The following is an 18453-nucleotide window of genomic DNA, read 5'->3' on the forward strand; positions in this document are numbered from 1 at the left end:
AATGCTACTTAAAGTGGAAATTTACCTATAACAACTTGATGGGGGGGAATAAAAAATTAAAAATTCTTTAATAATGAACATATATTCCACATTTAATATTTATGCTACCAAAATGAGTGTGTGGCTGTAAATTGCCTCCAGCATTGTTCCTGTTTCTTCTTGCTGGAGGCTGCCATGTCGCTGAAGCCCAGAGCAGCAGTAAAGTGGAACTAAGTCCATTGATTTTTAACGGTTACATTTCTGGAATGCTGGGATTTCAAACTCTCACATTTGCTTGTGTCCTCAACCAAACAGTCAAACAATCAAATGGTTGGTGTCATAACTGATTACATGTGCAGCACCATGGCAGTTACAGATCAAACAGAAGCAGCCTCCTTGGCTGTAAAGGATAGGATCGTTTAATTTCCCTTAAGGCTGTCACCAGATCGACCTCTACAAACTTGACAGTGCCTAAAAATGGAAAGCAACTGAGCATGTGCGGAGCAGGGTGAGGCCGTGTATTACTGAATTTTGATACAGTAGACCAGCCTGAAGTGATCTAGCAGGACTTAAACTGGAACTTTAGTCAGAAAATTAGCTGAAGACCATACTCAGGTACACATTACCAGATCATTTTTTATGGCTTGCAAACCCATACCCCAATAATGGACATCTGTTACTGTCCAATGGTAGCAGGCATGTCCAGAGTCCAGCCCGCGGGCCAATTGCAGCCCAGTTCCGGTTTAATGTGGCCCCCCTGGTAATTTTGGATATGTATATCTTTTGTGGCCCCCAGGGGATATTTATTGGTGCTGCCTCAGAGGGTACAGGGATGGAGATGGATGAGTGCCGTCATATTACATACAGGAGAATTTCCTGTTTACTCAGCGGCATCTGTAATAGGAAGTCCCGTCTCCTGAGCTGCCATTGGATGACTGTTCTGTCTATCATAGGAGGCGGAACTTTGTATTAAAGAGGCCGCAGAGTAAACAGGATATTATCCTGTATGTAATCTGTTGCCGCTTTTTTATGCACCCAAGCTCATCTCTTCACCACACACAGCCACAAAGGCAAGGGAAGTCTTGTTGGGCAGTGTATTAGTGCTTGAACGAACACACTTACACTGAATTGTAATGGTTCAAAAAATGTCAAGCAAAATGGTCGGCCCTTACGCATGTTCACTTCATCAAATCTGGCTCTCTTTGAAAAAAGTTTGGACACCCCTGACTTGTAGTCAATGGAAAATCACCATTAACTTTCAACTCTACAACTCTACCAATGCAGGGGATCCCCCCATTAATTTGAAGTATGGAAGGTTTTTGAGGATTACCAGCATTGGGCCCCCTGGCCTCATCTTGGATGGGCTCTTTTGTTGGACTAATTGTGTTTTAATCTTGTTGCAAAGTACAGAAATGAAGCACATCAGGTGAACCTACATATTTAGTTGCACCCTCTACTTTAAAATCAAAGTACTAAATGTACAACATTGCACACATCCTATCTGTTATCAAATTCGTTAAGTTTACAATCTGTTAGATCTACACGCCCCAGTACAACCCCAGTTTCAAAATTTAGGACGCTGTGTAAAATCTACATAAAAACAGAATGCAATGGTTTGCAAATCTCATATTTTATTCACAATAGTAAAGACCTAAAATGTTGTTTAAACTGAGAAAATGTACCATTTTTAAGAGGAAAAAAAGGTCATATTGAAATTGCAGCAACACATCTCAAACATGTTGTGACAGGGCAACACAAACCTTTGATACTAACAAGGAAGATCTAGAACATTCTGTACCTAATTTGGTTAATTGGCAAAAGGGCAATATCATGACTGAGAATAACAATAGTTGGCGTCCCAGAAGTAAAGATGGGCAGAGGTTCACTAATCTGTGAAAAGCTGTGTCTAATTGATTCACAATTTCAGAATATTTCACAACCTAAAATTGTAAAGACTTTATACTGTATATCATCATCTACAGTACATAATAGAAGATTCCAAGAATCTGGAGAAATCTCTGTGGACAAGGCCCAAAACACAATATTGGATACCTGTGATCCCTCAGATGGCACTGCATTAAGAATGGGCATGATTCTATGATGGACATCACTGCATGGGCTCAGAAATACTTCCAGAAATCGCTGTCTGAACACAGTTCACCATCCAAAAATACAATCTCTACAAATACAAGCTCTATCGTGCCAAGAAGAAGCCATATCTGAACATGATTTAGAAACATCACTGTCTTCTCTGGGCCAGAGCTTGTTTAAAATGTTGCAAAACTGTTCTGTGTAGGGCTGAAACAACTAATCGATTAATCGAGAACAAATCGATTATGAGATTAATCAATTACTATTTTCATAATCGATTACCGTATATACTCGAGTATAGGCCGACCCGAATATAAGCCGAGGCCCCCAATTTACCCCCAAAAAAACTGGCAAACTTATTGACTCGTGTATAAGCCGAGGGTAAGACATGCCTGTCCATCCCTGTGTGTGTGTCCGTCCATCCCTGTGTGTCCGTCCATCCCTGTGTGTCCGTCCATCCCTGTGTGTCCGTCCATCCCTGTGTGTGTGTGTCTCCATCCATCCATCCATCCCTGTGTGTGTGTGTGTATCCGTGTGTGTGTGTGTGTGTGTGTGTGTGTGTGTGTGTGTGTGTGTGTGTGTGTGTGTCCAGCCTACCTGTGTCCTGAGCCTTTGTCCCGAGCCTCCGTCCCGTGCCGAGCCTCCTTGCCTCCGTGCCTCGCCGCCGTGCCTCGCCGCCGTGCCTCGCCGCCGTGCCTTGCCTCCGGTCCCGTCCCGTCCCGTCCCGTGCCGTGCCGTCCTGTGCCTTGCCTCCGTCCCGTGCCCTCTTCGTTCGTCGGCGGCCATTGTAAAATTCAAAAGCTGCGCCGCCGCCTTCGCCTGTGATAGGCGGAACACTGAATTTCCCAGCAGCCTGTGTTCCGCCTATCACAGACGTCGTATCATCCTCGTCCGTAGTACGAGGATGATACGAAGTCCGTGATAGGCGGAACACAGGCTGCTGGGAAATTCAGTGTTCCGCCTATCACAGGCGAAGGGGGAGCCGGAGGCGCGGCTTTTGAATCAGAATGGCCGCTGTCTGTCTGCTCGACACGCTGATCGAGCGGGCAGACAGCGATGACTCGAGTATAAGCCGAGGGGGGCACTTTCAGCCTCAAAAAAGAGGCTGAAAATCTCGGCTTATACTCGAGTATATACGGTAATCAGCCATTAACATAATGGGGTTAAAAAAACTAAAATGAGCCCTTTTATAGTACAAAAAGAGCAAATCGCTACTGTAAATATTACTTTTACTGTTCCACAGTAAAAAAATGAACCCCTTACAGTAGTGATTAACTGTTTCTTTTTTTTTTTTTTCTACTATAAAGGGCTGATTTTAGTTTTTTTAACCCCATTATGTTACTAAATGTCTTAGACCTGGTTCACATCTATGTGTTTATTGGTGCTTTTTTGCAGAAATGCACTACAGTTCGTTTACATGGTTTCCTATGGGACACGTTCACATCTGAAAGGGTCAGGGACTTTTAACGCAAAATGGTGCTTTATTGGATCAATATATTTCAATGGAGAAGCTGCAGCAAAGCATGTAATGCGGTTTTGCAGCAATTTGTGTTTTTTAATCTGCCCAAAAAAAATGCAAATTGCAGTAAAATCACATGCGCAAAAATCAAAACACAGAGCAAAAAGCACTGCAGAAACAGATCAAAAGCAAACTGCATAGGTGTGTACCGAGCTTTATGCTGGCCACACCGATCGATTTTCAGATGAGAATATTCAGACAAAAAATCTTTGTACATTCGCTGAATGAAAGAATTTTGTTTGAAATTTCACTTGTATTTAACATTCTGTTTTTAAAATTTAATTTCTGAACGAAAACCACATACACTGTCTGAAAATTCCTTTGACTAAGAAGTTTTCTATTCTTTCCAAATTTTCCCGTCACTGTGGTTGAAAATGAACGTCAATTTGACACACTTTTTTTTTAAAGGTTATTAACCGATTAATCGGCCAACTAATCAATTATGAAAATAATCGTTAGTTGCAGCCCTAGTTCTGTGGTCAGATGAATTAAAATCTGAAATTCTTTTTTGGCAACCATGGACGCTGCATCCTCCGAAACCAAAGAGGAGAGGGACCTTTCGGCTTAACGCTCAATTCAAAAGCCTGTATCTCTAATGGTATGGGGGTGCAATAGTGCATATGGAATGGTCAGCTTGCGCGTCTGGAAAGGCACCATCAATGCTGAAAGATACATCCAGGTTTTAGAGCAGCATATGCTCAGGCAGGAATGAGACAACACTCCTCTCCCAAAACTCCAGCAACTGATCTCCTCCGTTCCCAGACACTTACAGAGCATTGGTAAAAGATGGGACGCTACAGTACACATGGGCCAACTTTTTTGGAATTTGAGTTGTACTTTGTCAGCTTTTGTTGTCCCCACGTTTTTGAGAGTGTTGCCATCAATTTCAAAATTTTTACCTTTTTTTTTTTTTCTTATTATATTTACAAAAAAATGGGGTTATGAGATTTGCAAATTATTTCATTCTGCAGTTCAGGGGCTTGTCTGAATTTTTTGCAGGTTGCTTGGATAGTTTTAGGTGGGTCCTATTTTTGGTTTTGGTAGGGCTAAAATTGATTTACACAGGGACATTCTATAGTCGTATTTTAGCGCGTGGTTATTATTCTACACTGTGTGGTTGAAAGTGATAGGCCTCATTCGCACAGGGGGTACTACAGTGTACGCCTGTGCAAGAGCTGTGTTTACTCACACAGGGGTTCTGTGCATCCCTATGCAAGCAGTCCCATTCATGGCAATTGGGGCACAGCAGCTGACGGACACAGGCATTGCTCCCAATCCTACATCCATGCGGGGACACGGCCCCTGAATGCAGACAATGTATGTTCAGAAACACACCTCTGCACCCTTATGGCTGTCAAACTGGGAGCAGTGGCTTTATCTGTGCAACCACTGCATCCCAACTGACATGAAAGTGACTGCCTGCAACACCTGTGCATCCCTGTGGGGCTGAAACTTCCGCACACTGTAGTATGCACCGTGTAAACAAAGCATAAGGCCTCTTTCACACGGACTGTATGTTCAGATCCGCCTGTCAGTTTTTTAGGCGGACCTGAACGCACACTCCATAGACCTCTAAGGAGCATCGGATATCAGCGGTGATATGTCTGCTGATATCCGATCCGAAAAAGTGTGAAAGAGGGGGAAAAACTACTTTTTCATCCATCTGAGGATCGGATTGGGTGACTACGGACTCTAGGGTCCGTCCTCATCTGATTCCCCCATAGGGGAGAGCGGCACTCTGACAGGTCCGTTCCTGCACAATGTGCAGGGACAGATCTGTCATCTGCCTACTCGGCAGGCATCGACGGAGAGATCCCTCACTGAGCAGAGCGTGCTCCGTACACAGACATGTCCATGTGAAGGAGCTGTTAGAATGAGATTTAGGTTGTTGTTTTAGGCCAGCCATACGCGGATTGACGTTCAGCAGGGAAAACCATTTTTATTTTTTATTGTGTACATTTACAGTTCAACAAATTGGGGAAATCTATTTGTCTCAAAAAAATAAGTTGATTAACAAAAGAAGTTAAGAACTCTAAAAATGTTAATTTTAACTTCTATCAATGTCTTTGTGTTGTGTGTTCCTCCTCCTTACAGGTCAGAGCACTCTTGCAGATGCAGGAATTTCATATTCATTGGTGGAACAGGCCTGCGTTGGCTATGTCTATGGTAAGTAGCAGTGTGATGGATTTATGGCAGCTGGACTTTTACATGCGTATGCAAGGCCCTTATGGCTCGTAACTTGCTTTTCTCATGCAGGATCTTTCTGCGAGCAAAATCCTGCATAGTAACATCATAAAATGATCATGTCCATGTAAAAGAAGCCTTAATCTGGCCATACATCGAAGAAATGTTAGCAGGATCCGAAATGCGGTCCAAAATGTGGGTTCTGTTGGCATTCTCATGCGCTGTTTTTCAATCTGAAGATCAAAGTAGTTGGGAGAAAACTGTTGGCCGTATGTTGGTTTCATGCAATCAGATGCAGCCACAGTTCTGGTATTCGTATAGCCCTGGATGCTGGCAAGGAGAGATTTATCTATCCATGCTGTTAAGTCTGGATGGAAGTATCAAGTGATTTCTCTCATTCAGCCTGAACGAGATAAAATCTTACGATGTATGCTGGCTTTAAAGAGTGGGCTCTGTTACGGTGAATGATCACATGAAAATCTATATTCTGCATCATCTGCTGGTTAAGGGGACTGCTTTTAAATTGATTGTAAACCTCTAACCTGAAAAATAAACAAAGCATATCCCTCCTATAGTGTGTACTAGCCTCAGTCCAAAGCACTGAGTGTAATTTCTCTCTTCGCTCTGTTATCTGCATTATTTGCTGATAATGGCCTATGTTTAGTCCTCAGAATCCAGGGAGACACACACACACACACACACGCCACAGCAAGTGACAAAACAGACTCAACTGCATAGGTTTCTCTATTACAGTGTGTAGATCAGGGGTGGCCATTCTCTCCACCTAGGTTTTACAGAGCTCTAGTGCTCCAGCTGTGCATTGTGTGACATCAGATCTCTGCCCCTGCCTTCTATTGCTGAGAAATAGCCTTTGATCTGTGTGTTTTTAGAAGGCTACAGATATAACTTATTTAGGAGGCTTTGTTTCATCTCAGTTTCTCATCTGAGGCCAGTCACTTCACTGGGAATGTGTACAACCACTTTAATGTTACAGGTAGGCTTGGAAACCGATTTTTAATTATTCAACCCACTATGCACCAGCCCTTGTATAATGCTTGCTATAAATCCTGTATTTGGTTTGTAGGTGACTCCACATGTGGACAGCGAGCAATCTATCACAGTCTGGGGCTCACAGGAATCCCAATCTTTAATGTCAACAATAACTGCTCCACTGGCTCCACCGCTCTCTTCATGGCCAGACAGCTGATTCAGGGAGGTGAGTTACAAATGCCAAATCCTACCAGGATTCTCACCCAGGTGATAAATGAGATGGGTATTTTTTACTAACGCAGTAAGGCTTGACATAATGGCAGGTTTAGATGGGGGGGGTTTGGGTTTTATTAGGGTAAGGATCAGGTCCCCATGCTATTATATAGGCAGCAGTTTTCTGTGGTTGGAATAGGCAGAGCCTTATGTTTAGGGTAAAAGCAAAGGTGCTTTACTTGGAAGCTAGTAGCAATGAATGGGATTGCAGAACACATTTGCGGTCCTGGCCGGCAAGAACTTGAACAGCTGCATGGTCTAGTGAGTGATTTCACAATAGATCGGGGCAGGTGAGGCCAAGACTGGGGGGGGGGGTGGAAGAGTACACTGGTTTCCCACACCCCAACAACATACTGGTAGATCAATTGACTTTGGTCTAAATTGGCCTTAGTATGTGTGTGACAGTCCTAACCAGGACAGGGGCTTTTGGAGGGGACTGCAGGGTTGCTTCTTGCCTACTGACTATGGGCTTTGGCTATAGAGGGGGCCCCATTTGGGAGGTGTGTGCCTGGGGGACATTATGGAGTGTGGTGGGGTGTGTTGTGTTTTTTTTTTTTCAGATTCAGGTCCATGTCTCCCCAAAACGCACAGACTCTGGAAGCCTAGGACCTGGATACAGATTTGGGACATCTGTGCCCAAACCATCAATGACTGCTTCACCACCCCCCCTCCTAAACTCAGACCAGATGTTAATATAATCAGCTGGAAACAACCTAATGCTGGGGTCTCCTGCTGTTATGTGTAATCAGTTTTTTAAAGTGTCTTTCTCTCTTTGTATCATTTCCCCATTATTTGAATCCTCATAGTTAAGTGAGTCGCCTATTGTTTGTGTCTGTCTGCTAGTATCGTGTCCACTTCACCTTGATAACAAACTATTGTGGGATGTTTATATTGAATGACTGTTTGATTAGATCGCTGTTAGCTGTAATTGGCTAGCTGTTGAGCTTACTGCTTGTTAGCTGTTTATTAAGCCCCATACACACTATCAGATTTTCTGGGTTCAATGCTCAGCAATAAATACTTGGTTCCTGGCTCAAGAGTGGAAGAAGCTGTGTGTGGTCTTTTTTTTTTTTTTTTTTTGCCCGGAGAGGTTTGAGTCGAGGGGATGGGGAGTGTTGGGATTCGGCTCAGTGTAGCATTTTTTTTTTTTTTTATTGTTTTAAATGTAATTGATTATGGTTGGGAAAAGCCCTGCATGCTGAGAGCTACAATGCATAATGGAGACAAAGGGATGAGGTCCATTGTTCCTCTTTGTGTTTTGAATATTGGTGCACATATGGGGGTCGCTTACTAAAGAAGTTTAAGCTCTTCACAAATCCAAAAATCTTCACATTGCAAGGGAATTTCACTTCTAGCTCTGAATGTGGTGAAAATTCATTTTGCAAAGAATACCCAATCGCATGCAGGGAAATGTTTAAAAACAAATTTGATTTTTGCTTGCACATCATTGGATGGTTAAAGCCAGCAGAGCTTCACCTCATGTGCTAAATCCTGGTTAGTAATTGCACAGCCTATATTCCTTTAAAAAAAAAAAAAAACTCTCTAACAATCTCTCATATAGAATGAAGTAGTTGTTTTACTTGGGTGATGTGTTGGTTTGTATTCTTCATTCTGTAGCTCATTTGTTCATTGCTTTTCATATTTGCTTTCCCTGCAGGCCTGGCAGACTGTGTTCTTGCCCTCGGGTTTGAGAAGATGGAGCGAGGATCTTTAAAGCCCAAGGTTGGCATGGAGAATCTATTTCTCTTTTTTAGCGGCAACACTTTTTTTATTTTTTAACCGTTATTAACTTTGTCAAATGAGTTGACAGAACTTGAAAATACACGTTGTATTAATAACAAATGTAGATTCCCAGAAATATTAAATACATTATCAGCCTTATTAAGCTGGGAGCGAGGTTTTAGCTTATGTGGAGAAAGGAGGTATGGGGAGGAGGCTCCATCTTATCTACATGGATCAGCAGTGATTAGACAAGATTTTCAAACCTGAGTGAGACACAAGATGGGGCTTCCCAGAAATCTGACTGAGGGCCACATGACAAGTTTTCTTATCCCATGGGGGCCACATGCAAACTTTCAAAACTTTACCAGCATTAATATACTATACCCAGCACTGGTGTCAGCAAAACGCATTATTAACCCCCAGCACTGGTGTCAGCAAAACGCATTATTAACCCCCAGCACTGGTGTCAGAAAACGCATTAATAAACCCAGCATTACCCCCCACAATCCATAAAAACCCCTACACTCCATAAATACCCCCCACACTCCATAAATACCCCCCACACTGCATAAATATCCCCCGCACTGCATAAATACCCCCCACCAATACCCCCCCACACAAATTTCTACCCGTCACCCCACTAAGGACTTGCCTCAGTGTGGTGGCTCACTCACCCCTCCTCAAGTCAGCTCCTGGCTTCAACACAGGGCACCCAGAGAAGAACACAATCTCCCGCCCTGAGGTGGCAGCAGGACCCTGGATCCAGAGCTCTGATCGATCTCCAGTGCCTAGGTGGGCGGGACGATGGGCGGATCCTTCCTCCACTCTATTCTCTCTGGGCTGCAGCAGCATGTAGCAGAGGAGGACACAGGAGACGGAAACAAAGCTCTTCGGCGCCTCCCCCTCTGGGGTACAATGCCGTTCAGGATCGGCCCTGCCTGCGGGCCACTTATAACCAATCCGCGGGCCGCAAATGGCCCGCGGGCCGATACTTTGAGACCACTGATTTAGAACTATGAATAGTCATAGGAATAATGTGGAAGATGAGTAGAGGTGCTGCTATTTTACACCCTGCAAAATCAATATAGCAGTTGTTTCTTCTTTCTGTGCAGTAACGCCTCTGTGCAAAATGGCCTCTTGCCTTACTGCTGTAAGGTAACAGTATGGGTGAATGCTGATAGCTCTCAGGTGTTGATACTCCTGGCTATCTTTAGGGGTCCTCCTCATTTCGCAGTGGTTGGTACTCTACCTAGAAGAAGCCGCCATCCATGATAGTGTAAAAACACTCTTATACTCACCCATAAAGGGTAGGTGGAATGCCCAGATAGTGTAGTATTGTAGGGTAAAATGTATTGATAAAATACTAGCAAATAAAACCTAAACATGATGGCATGCTGTATATCATCCACGAGTGGTGAGCTTGTACCTCCGTGTAATTTCCAGTGTGCCTGTCAATCCTGACATGTACTGTCACATGAATTCATCAGGGGATACAGGCTGGCACAGAAAGTGTCCTTAAATAGTCTAATTGGAACATATGGGGGCCATTTTGTCGTAGTCCCCATTGTAATCAATACTGGTGGCCATTTTCTAAGGGTCTCACTGGTTTACATACTGCGGTGGCTATTTTTTGGAGTATTTGAATAAATACAGAGGCCCTTTTTCCAAGGGATGCCCAAACAAATCTTGCATATTGAAGGCAGTGAAAGTAACAATCCGTTTTCCATGCAGTGAATACAAAAAATGGCAAATCAATGAAGCCGCTACACGGGGTAACCATATGAAATGGGAGCTATTTAAAAATTACAAGAGTAAAAAAATATATTAAATCTAAAATAAAGACCAAGGGACACCAGAAGAGATGCGCCAACCCTTCGCATGTGCACACTGGGGATACAGACGGATAATGTGAAGGTGGCATGAATACATGTTAATATAGGTCAGATCAGATGTATAGGACATAACCCATCTAACAGTTATAGTGAAAAAGGGGGACCCCTACTTGAATGTGTACCTGGTGGCTAAATGTATAGAGACAGGATGTAACTCATTGATATCTACCCCAGTAGGTAAACTAATAAAGGTGGAACAATCTACAACAGATAAAGGGGTGTCAGTAAGACTCGGTGTGAATTGAAGTGCAAATCAAACTCAATATTGAGTCCCTGCGGTGTCAAAGTATCCATAAGAAAAAATCCACTTTGGATTTGAGCTGGCTCAATGTTCTTCTTTTATGGCTTCCACAATGTCTTTTTGTAGGGTTCAGTTCCCCAGAATTTCAAATGAGAGGGGTCTCTATCATGGACCTTATCAAAGTGTTTTAATATACTGTTTATCGTATCATTTCAAAATATTCTGTACGTGTTCTTTAATACGTAATCTGTCTTGGTGCATCCGATGTAATACAATCCACAACTGCATTCCAGGGCATATACCGCCCCATCTGTATTGCAACGTATTAAGTGTCTCATTTCATATGTATAACTGGTGCTTTTCGATTTTTAAAATGTAATACTTTTTCATTGGGGAGCTTTGGTTCATGTACACAAAAAATCTTTTGCGGAGATAGAAACCCTTCCCTGTAAAAAACAAAACAAAAAAAAAACATAAAATTTATTTTAGGTGGATCAAGTATATTTCTCACCACTTTGTCTCAGATGGCGGGTGCTCCATTATAAATGGATTTGGGCTTCTCAGGAAATGCACTTTTGAAGGTGTATATCTGCTTGTGATGTATGCCAATGCCGTTGAACTATCTTCTATCTTCTTATAGTGAATATTTGTAATCATGTATTATGGGTACTAGGTTAGGTGGTTGACCTATTTGTCCACTATCCTTAATTAGTCTGGTTCTATCCATCTCAGCCACTTCTGTTATTTTCTCTTCTATGAACTTATATCCTTTGACAAATCTATGTCCAATTTTATGTGCTTGGGCCATATAATCTCCCAGATGGTGCAATTTTGTCTGAAGCGCATAAGCTGGCCCTTAGGTATATTACAGAGCCAGGTCCTATGGTGACAGTTTTCCATTGGGATATAGCTGTTCCAGTCCACGTTCTTGAAATGGGTTTTGGTGGTTAATTTATCATAAATTTTGTGTGTGTGTAATTTCCAGGTCTAAAGAGTATGAGTTTTTTCTTGATCTCCCTAGGATAACACAATATTCCTGTTGTTGATGTTCACTTTATGTAGGAAATACTCTCGCCCATTCTGATCTCCTTTCCACAAGATGAATACATTGATTATATCTTCTGTATTAGTGAAGACTGATTCATCCTCCTATTGAGCCATAAAGAGTCCAACTTCACTGGGTGCAAATTTTGCTCCTGTATTCTGATGGTTGTATTTATGGTGGTACCAAAAATAACTGTTCTTGAGATAGAAATCTAAACCTTTAATCGGGTATTTCCTCTGTACACATGGCAACATGGTATATGTTCTAAGTCCACATTTTGTGGCTTCACATGCTTGCGGATGGATAATGGTGTACAATGATGGAACATCTGCTGTAGCCATAATCCAAGGTTCTTCCATTTCCTCTAGTAGTTGCAACACTTGTTTTGTGTCTCTCAGGTACGCCTTTGTGTTCTGCACCGCTGGTTATAGATATCTATCTATATATTGGCCCATTCTGGCCATGATTAATTCAATGTCATTTACTATGATGGGCCTAAGGGGCAGATTAGTGTTCTTTATGTAATTTGGGTAGAGAATATAAAATTTGGTGTCCAACATGCTTCTGGTATTAAAAAAATTCCTCTTAAGACCCTAGATGTACCACTTTTTAGAGTTCTTTTCTACATAGGATTGCTGAGTAACATAAGAGTAGGCATCTTTGTCATCTAATAGTTTGATCATACTGGCTTCATCAGGGGGATGATGAGAAGGCACAAAGGATGTCTTTAAATAGTCTACGAGAGACCATGGGCGAGACCATTTTCTTGGTTCTAAATTTCTAAGTAACACGGCCCTATAACAGAGAATTATTAAAACTAACGGAGTACAGCCATTGACTTGGTTGTATGGTAATGTGGGCGTGGCCATGACACAGGTAGTATACTGTCAGCAGGGCAATAACAAAGGCTACAGACTGGAGGCTCAACATAAAACGGACTAAAAAATAGAAGGTAACAAATCGATAGCAGCAATAATTTGAATCGTGGATGCATGATAAAGATTTAAAAAGGCTAAAGTGAGTAAGATTTTGTCTATAAAACTGAACAGATGGAATAAACCTCAGCACTGACGTGTGCATTGATGGACAATAAAAATAATCCATATAGTCGATTAAATATAACAATAAAGTTAATATATATTAATAAAATATACAATGCACAATGTGATATTAAAAAATAATAAAACTCCTAGGATAATGTCACTAAAATGGCCAGGGGAAGCATAAATATACATATAAATTACATGTAAAACTCCACATATAAAATACAGATGCATAAGGGGGGGAAATGAGAGAGAAAGGGTGTGTATGATATGAGGGCATAGAGACAGATGGAATTGCACACTGAGAAACAAATACTAAAATGAGTAGATAACAACATTTAAAAAAAAAATAATAATGAAAATGATAAAACCAGAAATTCCAGAATCATTAAAAGTGTTGAAAGAAACAGTTGAGGTCAAATTCAATATTCAGGCCTGTAGGCGAAAAGGTATGTAATGTGAAGATCCATTTTGATTCCAACTAGCTGAGGGTCCTCACCTTATGCTCCGCCCTCCCACCAATGTTTTAATATACAGTTCTATTCCCCAAAATTTTAACTCTGTGGGGTCCTTATTGTGGCATAGAAGAAAATGTTTAGATACGCTTTGTTTATCGTATCCATTAAGAATATTGGGGATGTGCTCTCTGATGCGCACCTTTTAGGGGTCTTTTCGTGCGCCTGATATATTGTAAGCCGCAACTACACTCAAGGGCATACACGGCTCCTTCCATATTGCAGCAAATTACGTCTTTGAACCCATATGTGTCTCCCGTGCTTGTGGATGTAAAATTTACATTTCTTTTCATTTGGGCGTATAGTTCTTTTGCATGCAAAGCATCTTTTGCAGGGATAAAAACCTTTTTCCAGTAAAAAGTAAAACCTCTCTTTTGTTGAATGAGTACAATTTTTTATTTATTTATTTTTCTTCACTACTTTTATCCCGACTAGTCAGTGCTCTTTTATACAGTGCCTTGCGAAAGTATTCGGCCCCCTTGAACTTTTCAACCTTTTGCCACATTTAAGGCTTCAAACATAAAGATATAAAATTTAAATTTTTTGTGAAGAATCACCAACAAGTGGGACACAATTGTGAAGTGGAACGAAATCTATTGGATATTTTAAACTTTTTTAGCAAATAAAAAACTGAAAAGTGGTGCGTGCAAAATTATTCGGCCCCTTTTACTTTCAGTGCAGCAAACTCACTCCAGAAGTTCAGCGAGGATCTCTGAATGATCCAATGTTGTCCTAAATGACTGATGGTAATAAATAGAATCCACCTGTGTGTAATCAAGTCTCTGTATAAATGCACCTGCCCTGTGATAGTCTCAGGGTTCTGTTGAAAGCGCAGAGAGCATCATGAAGACCAAGGAACACACCAGGCAGGTCCGTAATACTGTTGTGGAGAAGTTTAAAGCCGGATTTGGATACAAAAAGATTTCCCAAGCTTTAAACATCCCAAGGAGCACTGTGCAAGTGATCATTTTGAAATGGAAGGAGTATCAGACCACTGCAAATCTACCAAGACCTGGTCGTCCCTCTAAACTTTCAGCTCAGACAAGGAGAAGACTGATCAGAGATGCAGCCAAGAGGCCCATGATCACTCTGGATGAACTGCAGAGAACTACAGCTGAGGTGGGAGAGTCTGTCCATAGGACAACAATCAGTCGTACACTGCACAAATCTGGCCTTTATGGAAGAGTGGCAAGAATAAAAAGTCTCGTCTAAAGTTTGCCACAAGCCACCTGGGAGACACACCAAACATGTGGAAGAAGGTGCTCCGGTCAAATGAAACCAAAATCGAACTTTTTGCCCACAATGCAAAACGATATGTTTGGCGTAAAAGCAACACAGCTCATCACCCTCAACACACCATCCCCACTGTCAAACATGGTGGTGGCAGCATCATGGTTTGGACCTGCTTTTCTTCAGCAGGGACAGGGAAGATGGTTAAAATTGAGGGGAAGATGGATGCAGCCAAATACAGGCCCATTCTGGATGAAAACCTGTTGGAGTCTGCAAAAGACCTGAAACTGGGATGGAGATTTATCTTCCAACAAGACAATGATCCCAAACATACAGCAAAATCTACAAAGGAATGGTTCACAAATAAACGTATCCAGGTGTTAGAATGGCCAAGTCAAAGTCCAGACCTGAATCCAATCGAGAATCTGTGGAAAGAGCTGAAAACTGCTGTTCACAAACGCTCTCCATCCAACCTCACTGAGCTCGAGCTGTTTTGCAAGGAAGAATGGGCAAGAATTTCAGTCTCTCGATGTGCAAAACTGATAGAGACATACCCCAAGCGACTTGCAGCTGTAATCGCAGCAAAAGGTGGCTCTACAAAGTATTAACGCAAGGGGGCCAAATAATTTTGCACGCCCCACTTTTCATTTTTTTTATTAGTTAAAAAAGTTTCAAAAATCCAATAGATTTCCTTCCACTTCACAATTGTGTCCCACTTGTTGGTGATTCTTCACAAAAAAAATAAAATTTTTATATCTTTATGTTTGAAGCCTGAAATGTGGCAAAAGGTTGAAAAGTTCAAGGGGGCCGAATACTTTCGCAAGGCACTGTATATGAATCTAGGGTAAATTGGTAGTGTCTTGTAGCTGTTAGAAGTATGTGTTAATGTCATTTAATTTTTTTTATTTCCATCTTCTTGTGCTGTACATTTGTAATCCAGAATTATGGGTGCTACCGCCATTGCTGACTCCTGTTTAATCTTATCTTTGATTCATTTCTGTCACTTCTACAATCTTCTTTTTAATGAACAGATGGTCCTAACTTTTCCTGGTGAATCTGTGTCCCATCTTTTCTGCCTGGTCCAGAAAAGAGTCTAGATTAGTGCAGTTGCATTTTAGCCGCATTAATTGTCCTTTGGGGACATTGATGAGCCAGTTTTTGTGGTGGCAGCTCTCTATCAGGAGATAACTATTCCTATCCACATTTTGTGACCTAAGTTAGTTATAGTTATAATATATGAGTTTTATTAACAGAGTGATGGAATGATTGTACATCATAAAGAACTAGAAATAGTTAAAACGTGAGCTCTGGTATTCGCAACAAAAATACAAATATATAAATATTGAAAAAAATCTTTCACATAATACGTCTCTACTTAGATCAAATATTTTGATTTTCCCATATTTATAACTTTAAGAACCGTTTTGGTGTTTGGAAATACCCCAATGCATTTCAACCCAGAACAAGTATTGGTCTTCTTCAGGGGGTGCTCATATTTCTGTTAATACAGCAAATGGATAATTTTTTAATATTAAACAACATTTAAAATTCAATTGATATAAATATCTACCAAGGAACAACAATATTTACCCTTTCCATCAAAAAGCTGATCCCAGAATCCGCTGCACTGTCAACCCTAGAGGGCCTAAAAGTGGTCACGGTGCAAAGCTGCTCCCTCAGGGGGATAGAAAACTGACTTAACTGGTTTCATATAATGAATCCTAGGTGTTACCGCCCTTTTCTCTCCACCTGAGGGATCAGGGGTTCCTTTTGCACATCCCTCCCCCTGGGCACTGTTGACAGTACAGCAGATTCTGGGATCGCCTTTGAGTGAGATGGATGTTTTTAAAGAGTCTCTGGTTTTAACGCAGCTTTTTGATGGAAAGGGTAAATATTGTTGTTCCTTGGTAGATATTTATATCAATTGAATTTTATATGTTTAATATAAAAAATTATCCATTTGCTATAATAACAAATATGAGAACCCCCTGAAGACCACTACTTGTTCTGGGTTGAAATGTATTGGGGTATTTCCAAACACCAAATTGTTCTTCAAGTTATACATATGGGAACTTGCTGTCAAAATATTTGATCCAAGTAGGGAAGTATAATGTGAAAGATTTTTTTTTTTTTTTTTCAATATTTGTATTTTTGTTGCAAATACCAGAGCTCATGTTTATTTCTAGTTCTTTATGATGTGCAATCATTCCATCACTCTTGTGTCTCAAAATTGCTGCTAAAAAACACCATGGGAATTGTTCCTAATTTTTCCTCAAACTGTTTGTTTATTGGGGTGTGCAGCTTCCTCAGACCTAATATGTGTGTAGCCACTCTTGGTTTTGGGTATTACCACTGTACATATTCATTGTGCAATATTTGTCTGACCCCTAGCTAAAAAAAAACAACAAATTTTTAGCTGCCATTATTATACTTTTTTTATCCAGAGCTCACTGAACCGAAGGCAAGCTTATGGAGAGTGCTCTTGCCGAAAGCCTTAAAGGATGTCTTCCGGGTTTCTGTTTAGTGATGGCTCAAGTGCCATGTAGCCTACATGATGTATACTGTGTAGGGTTTGGATAAACCGTATAAGTAGTACCAGCCCAATCCATTCACCCCCTGACTTATAATTACACACACTTTATAGCATCCCATTCAGGAAGTTGCCTTTTTTTTCTACAGTTTATATTTTAGAAGTTGTGCTAAAAAAGGTATGGGGCAACGCAATAGTCATTAATGTTGCCTGTGGTCTCTCTGAAGCTAATCTTCCTACTATTACTGACTTTCCATGCCTTGTTCTAAACTGTCGCTGTGTGGAGGCAGGGCTTTGCTTCCTCATATCTGATCCTTCAGCAAGGAGAACAGCATAATAGCAACATGACCAAATCTCACTCCAGATCTCCTGAGATTACCATTGGAGGCAGCAGTGCCTTAGATCTCACAATGCAGATATACAGACAGCTATGATCCTGTAGACCCAGGGCACCCCCACATGCCAAGAAATGCACAGTTTTATTTCAAGAGGTATTCAAGACAAAAGCTGCATGTTTTAATGCTACTGCTTAAATACAATTAACATTTCTAAATGTGCCCCATGACATAGCAGATCTTTTCTTTTGTGTTTAGTCCCACTTTAATTGGCAAAGTAGCTGCACCAAATTTTGACCAAAATTTTTTTGTTTTGGTTTCTTAGTTTACTGACCGGACTAACCCCCTGGATAAACATGTGGAAGTTATGGCAGGCAAACATGGCCTGGAGCCCGCTCCATTGGCTCCACAGATGTTTGGAAGAGCCGGTCGTGAACATATGGAGAAATATGGTAAGTGTACTACTGTTCAGGGAAATATGTACAAAGAGAATATGGAGGATTCAATTGCTGTTTCCCTCCTTCTGAAAATGGTACTTGCCTGGATATAATGATCTTTAGCTCTCTTGCATAAAGGCCCCCAAAACTGTTTCAATCAACAGTGCTACTCAAAGAGAGAGTGCTATTTGTTTAGGGGGATGGACCACTGAAGGGCCAGGCTGATACTTTATGTGAGAGTCACAGTCCGTACATTCCTGTGTGCTGCCAGCATAGGGCACTTTGACCCTTGCAGTACCAATGCCCAAAAGTGGAAGATTTCTCTTCTCTTTAAAGCTGAACTTTACCCATGACAACGTGAGCATTTTTTTTTAGCAAAGAACATGCATACCATAATACCACTAAAATGAGTGTGTGCTGTAAGTTG

At 41.3% G+C, this 18453-nt stretch overlaps 1 protein-coding gene across 1 annotated transcript in view; it reads left to right on the plus strand.

The window, feature by feature from the left end:
* SCP2 (sterol carrier protein 2) overlaps positions 1-18453 on the plus strand; it is a 60120-nt gene that overhangs the window by 9045 nt on the left and 32622 nt on the right. The window contains exons 3-6 of the mRNA XM_077453312.1: positions 5684-5755; positions 6858-6989; positions 8694-8758; positions 17915-18041. Coding sequence (XP_077309438.1) covers positions 5684-5755; positions 6858-6989; positions 8694-8758; positions 17915-18041 — 396 coding nt within the window. The remainder of the gene's footprint in view (positions 1-5683; positions 5756-6857; positions 6990-8693; positions 8759-17914; positions 18042-18453) is intronic.

The sequence above is a fragment of the Lithobates pipiens genome, unplaced genomic scaffold (genome assembly GCF_037356315.1).
Source record: "Lithobates pipiens isolate NorthernLeopardFrog02 unplaced genomic scaffold, aLitPip1_a1.2 Scaffold_23, whole genome shotgun sequence".
Taxonomy (NCBI): domain Eukaryota; kingdom Metazoa; phylum Chordata; class Amphibia; order Anura; family Ranidae; genus Lithobates; species Lithobates pipiens.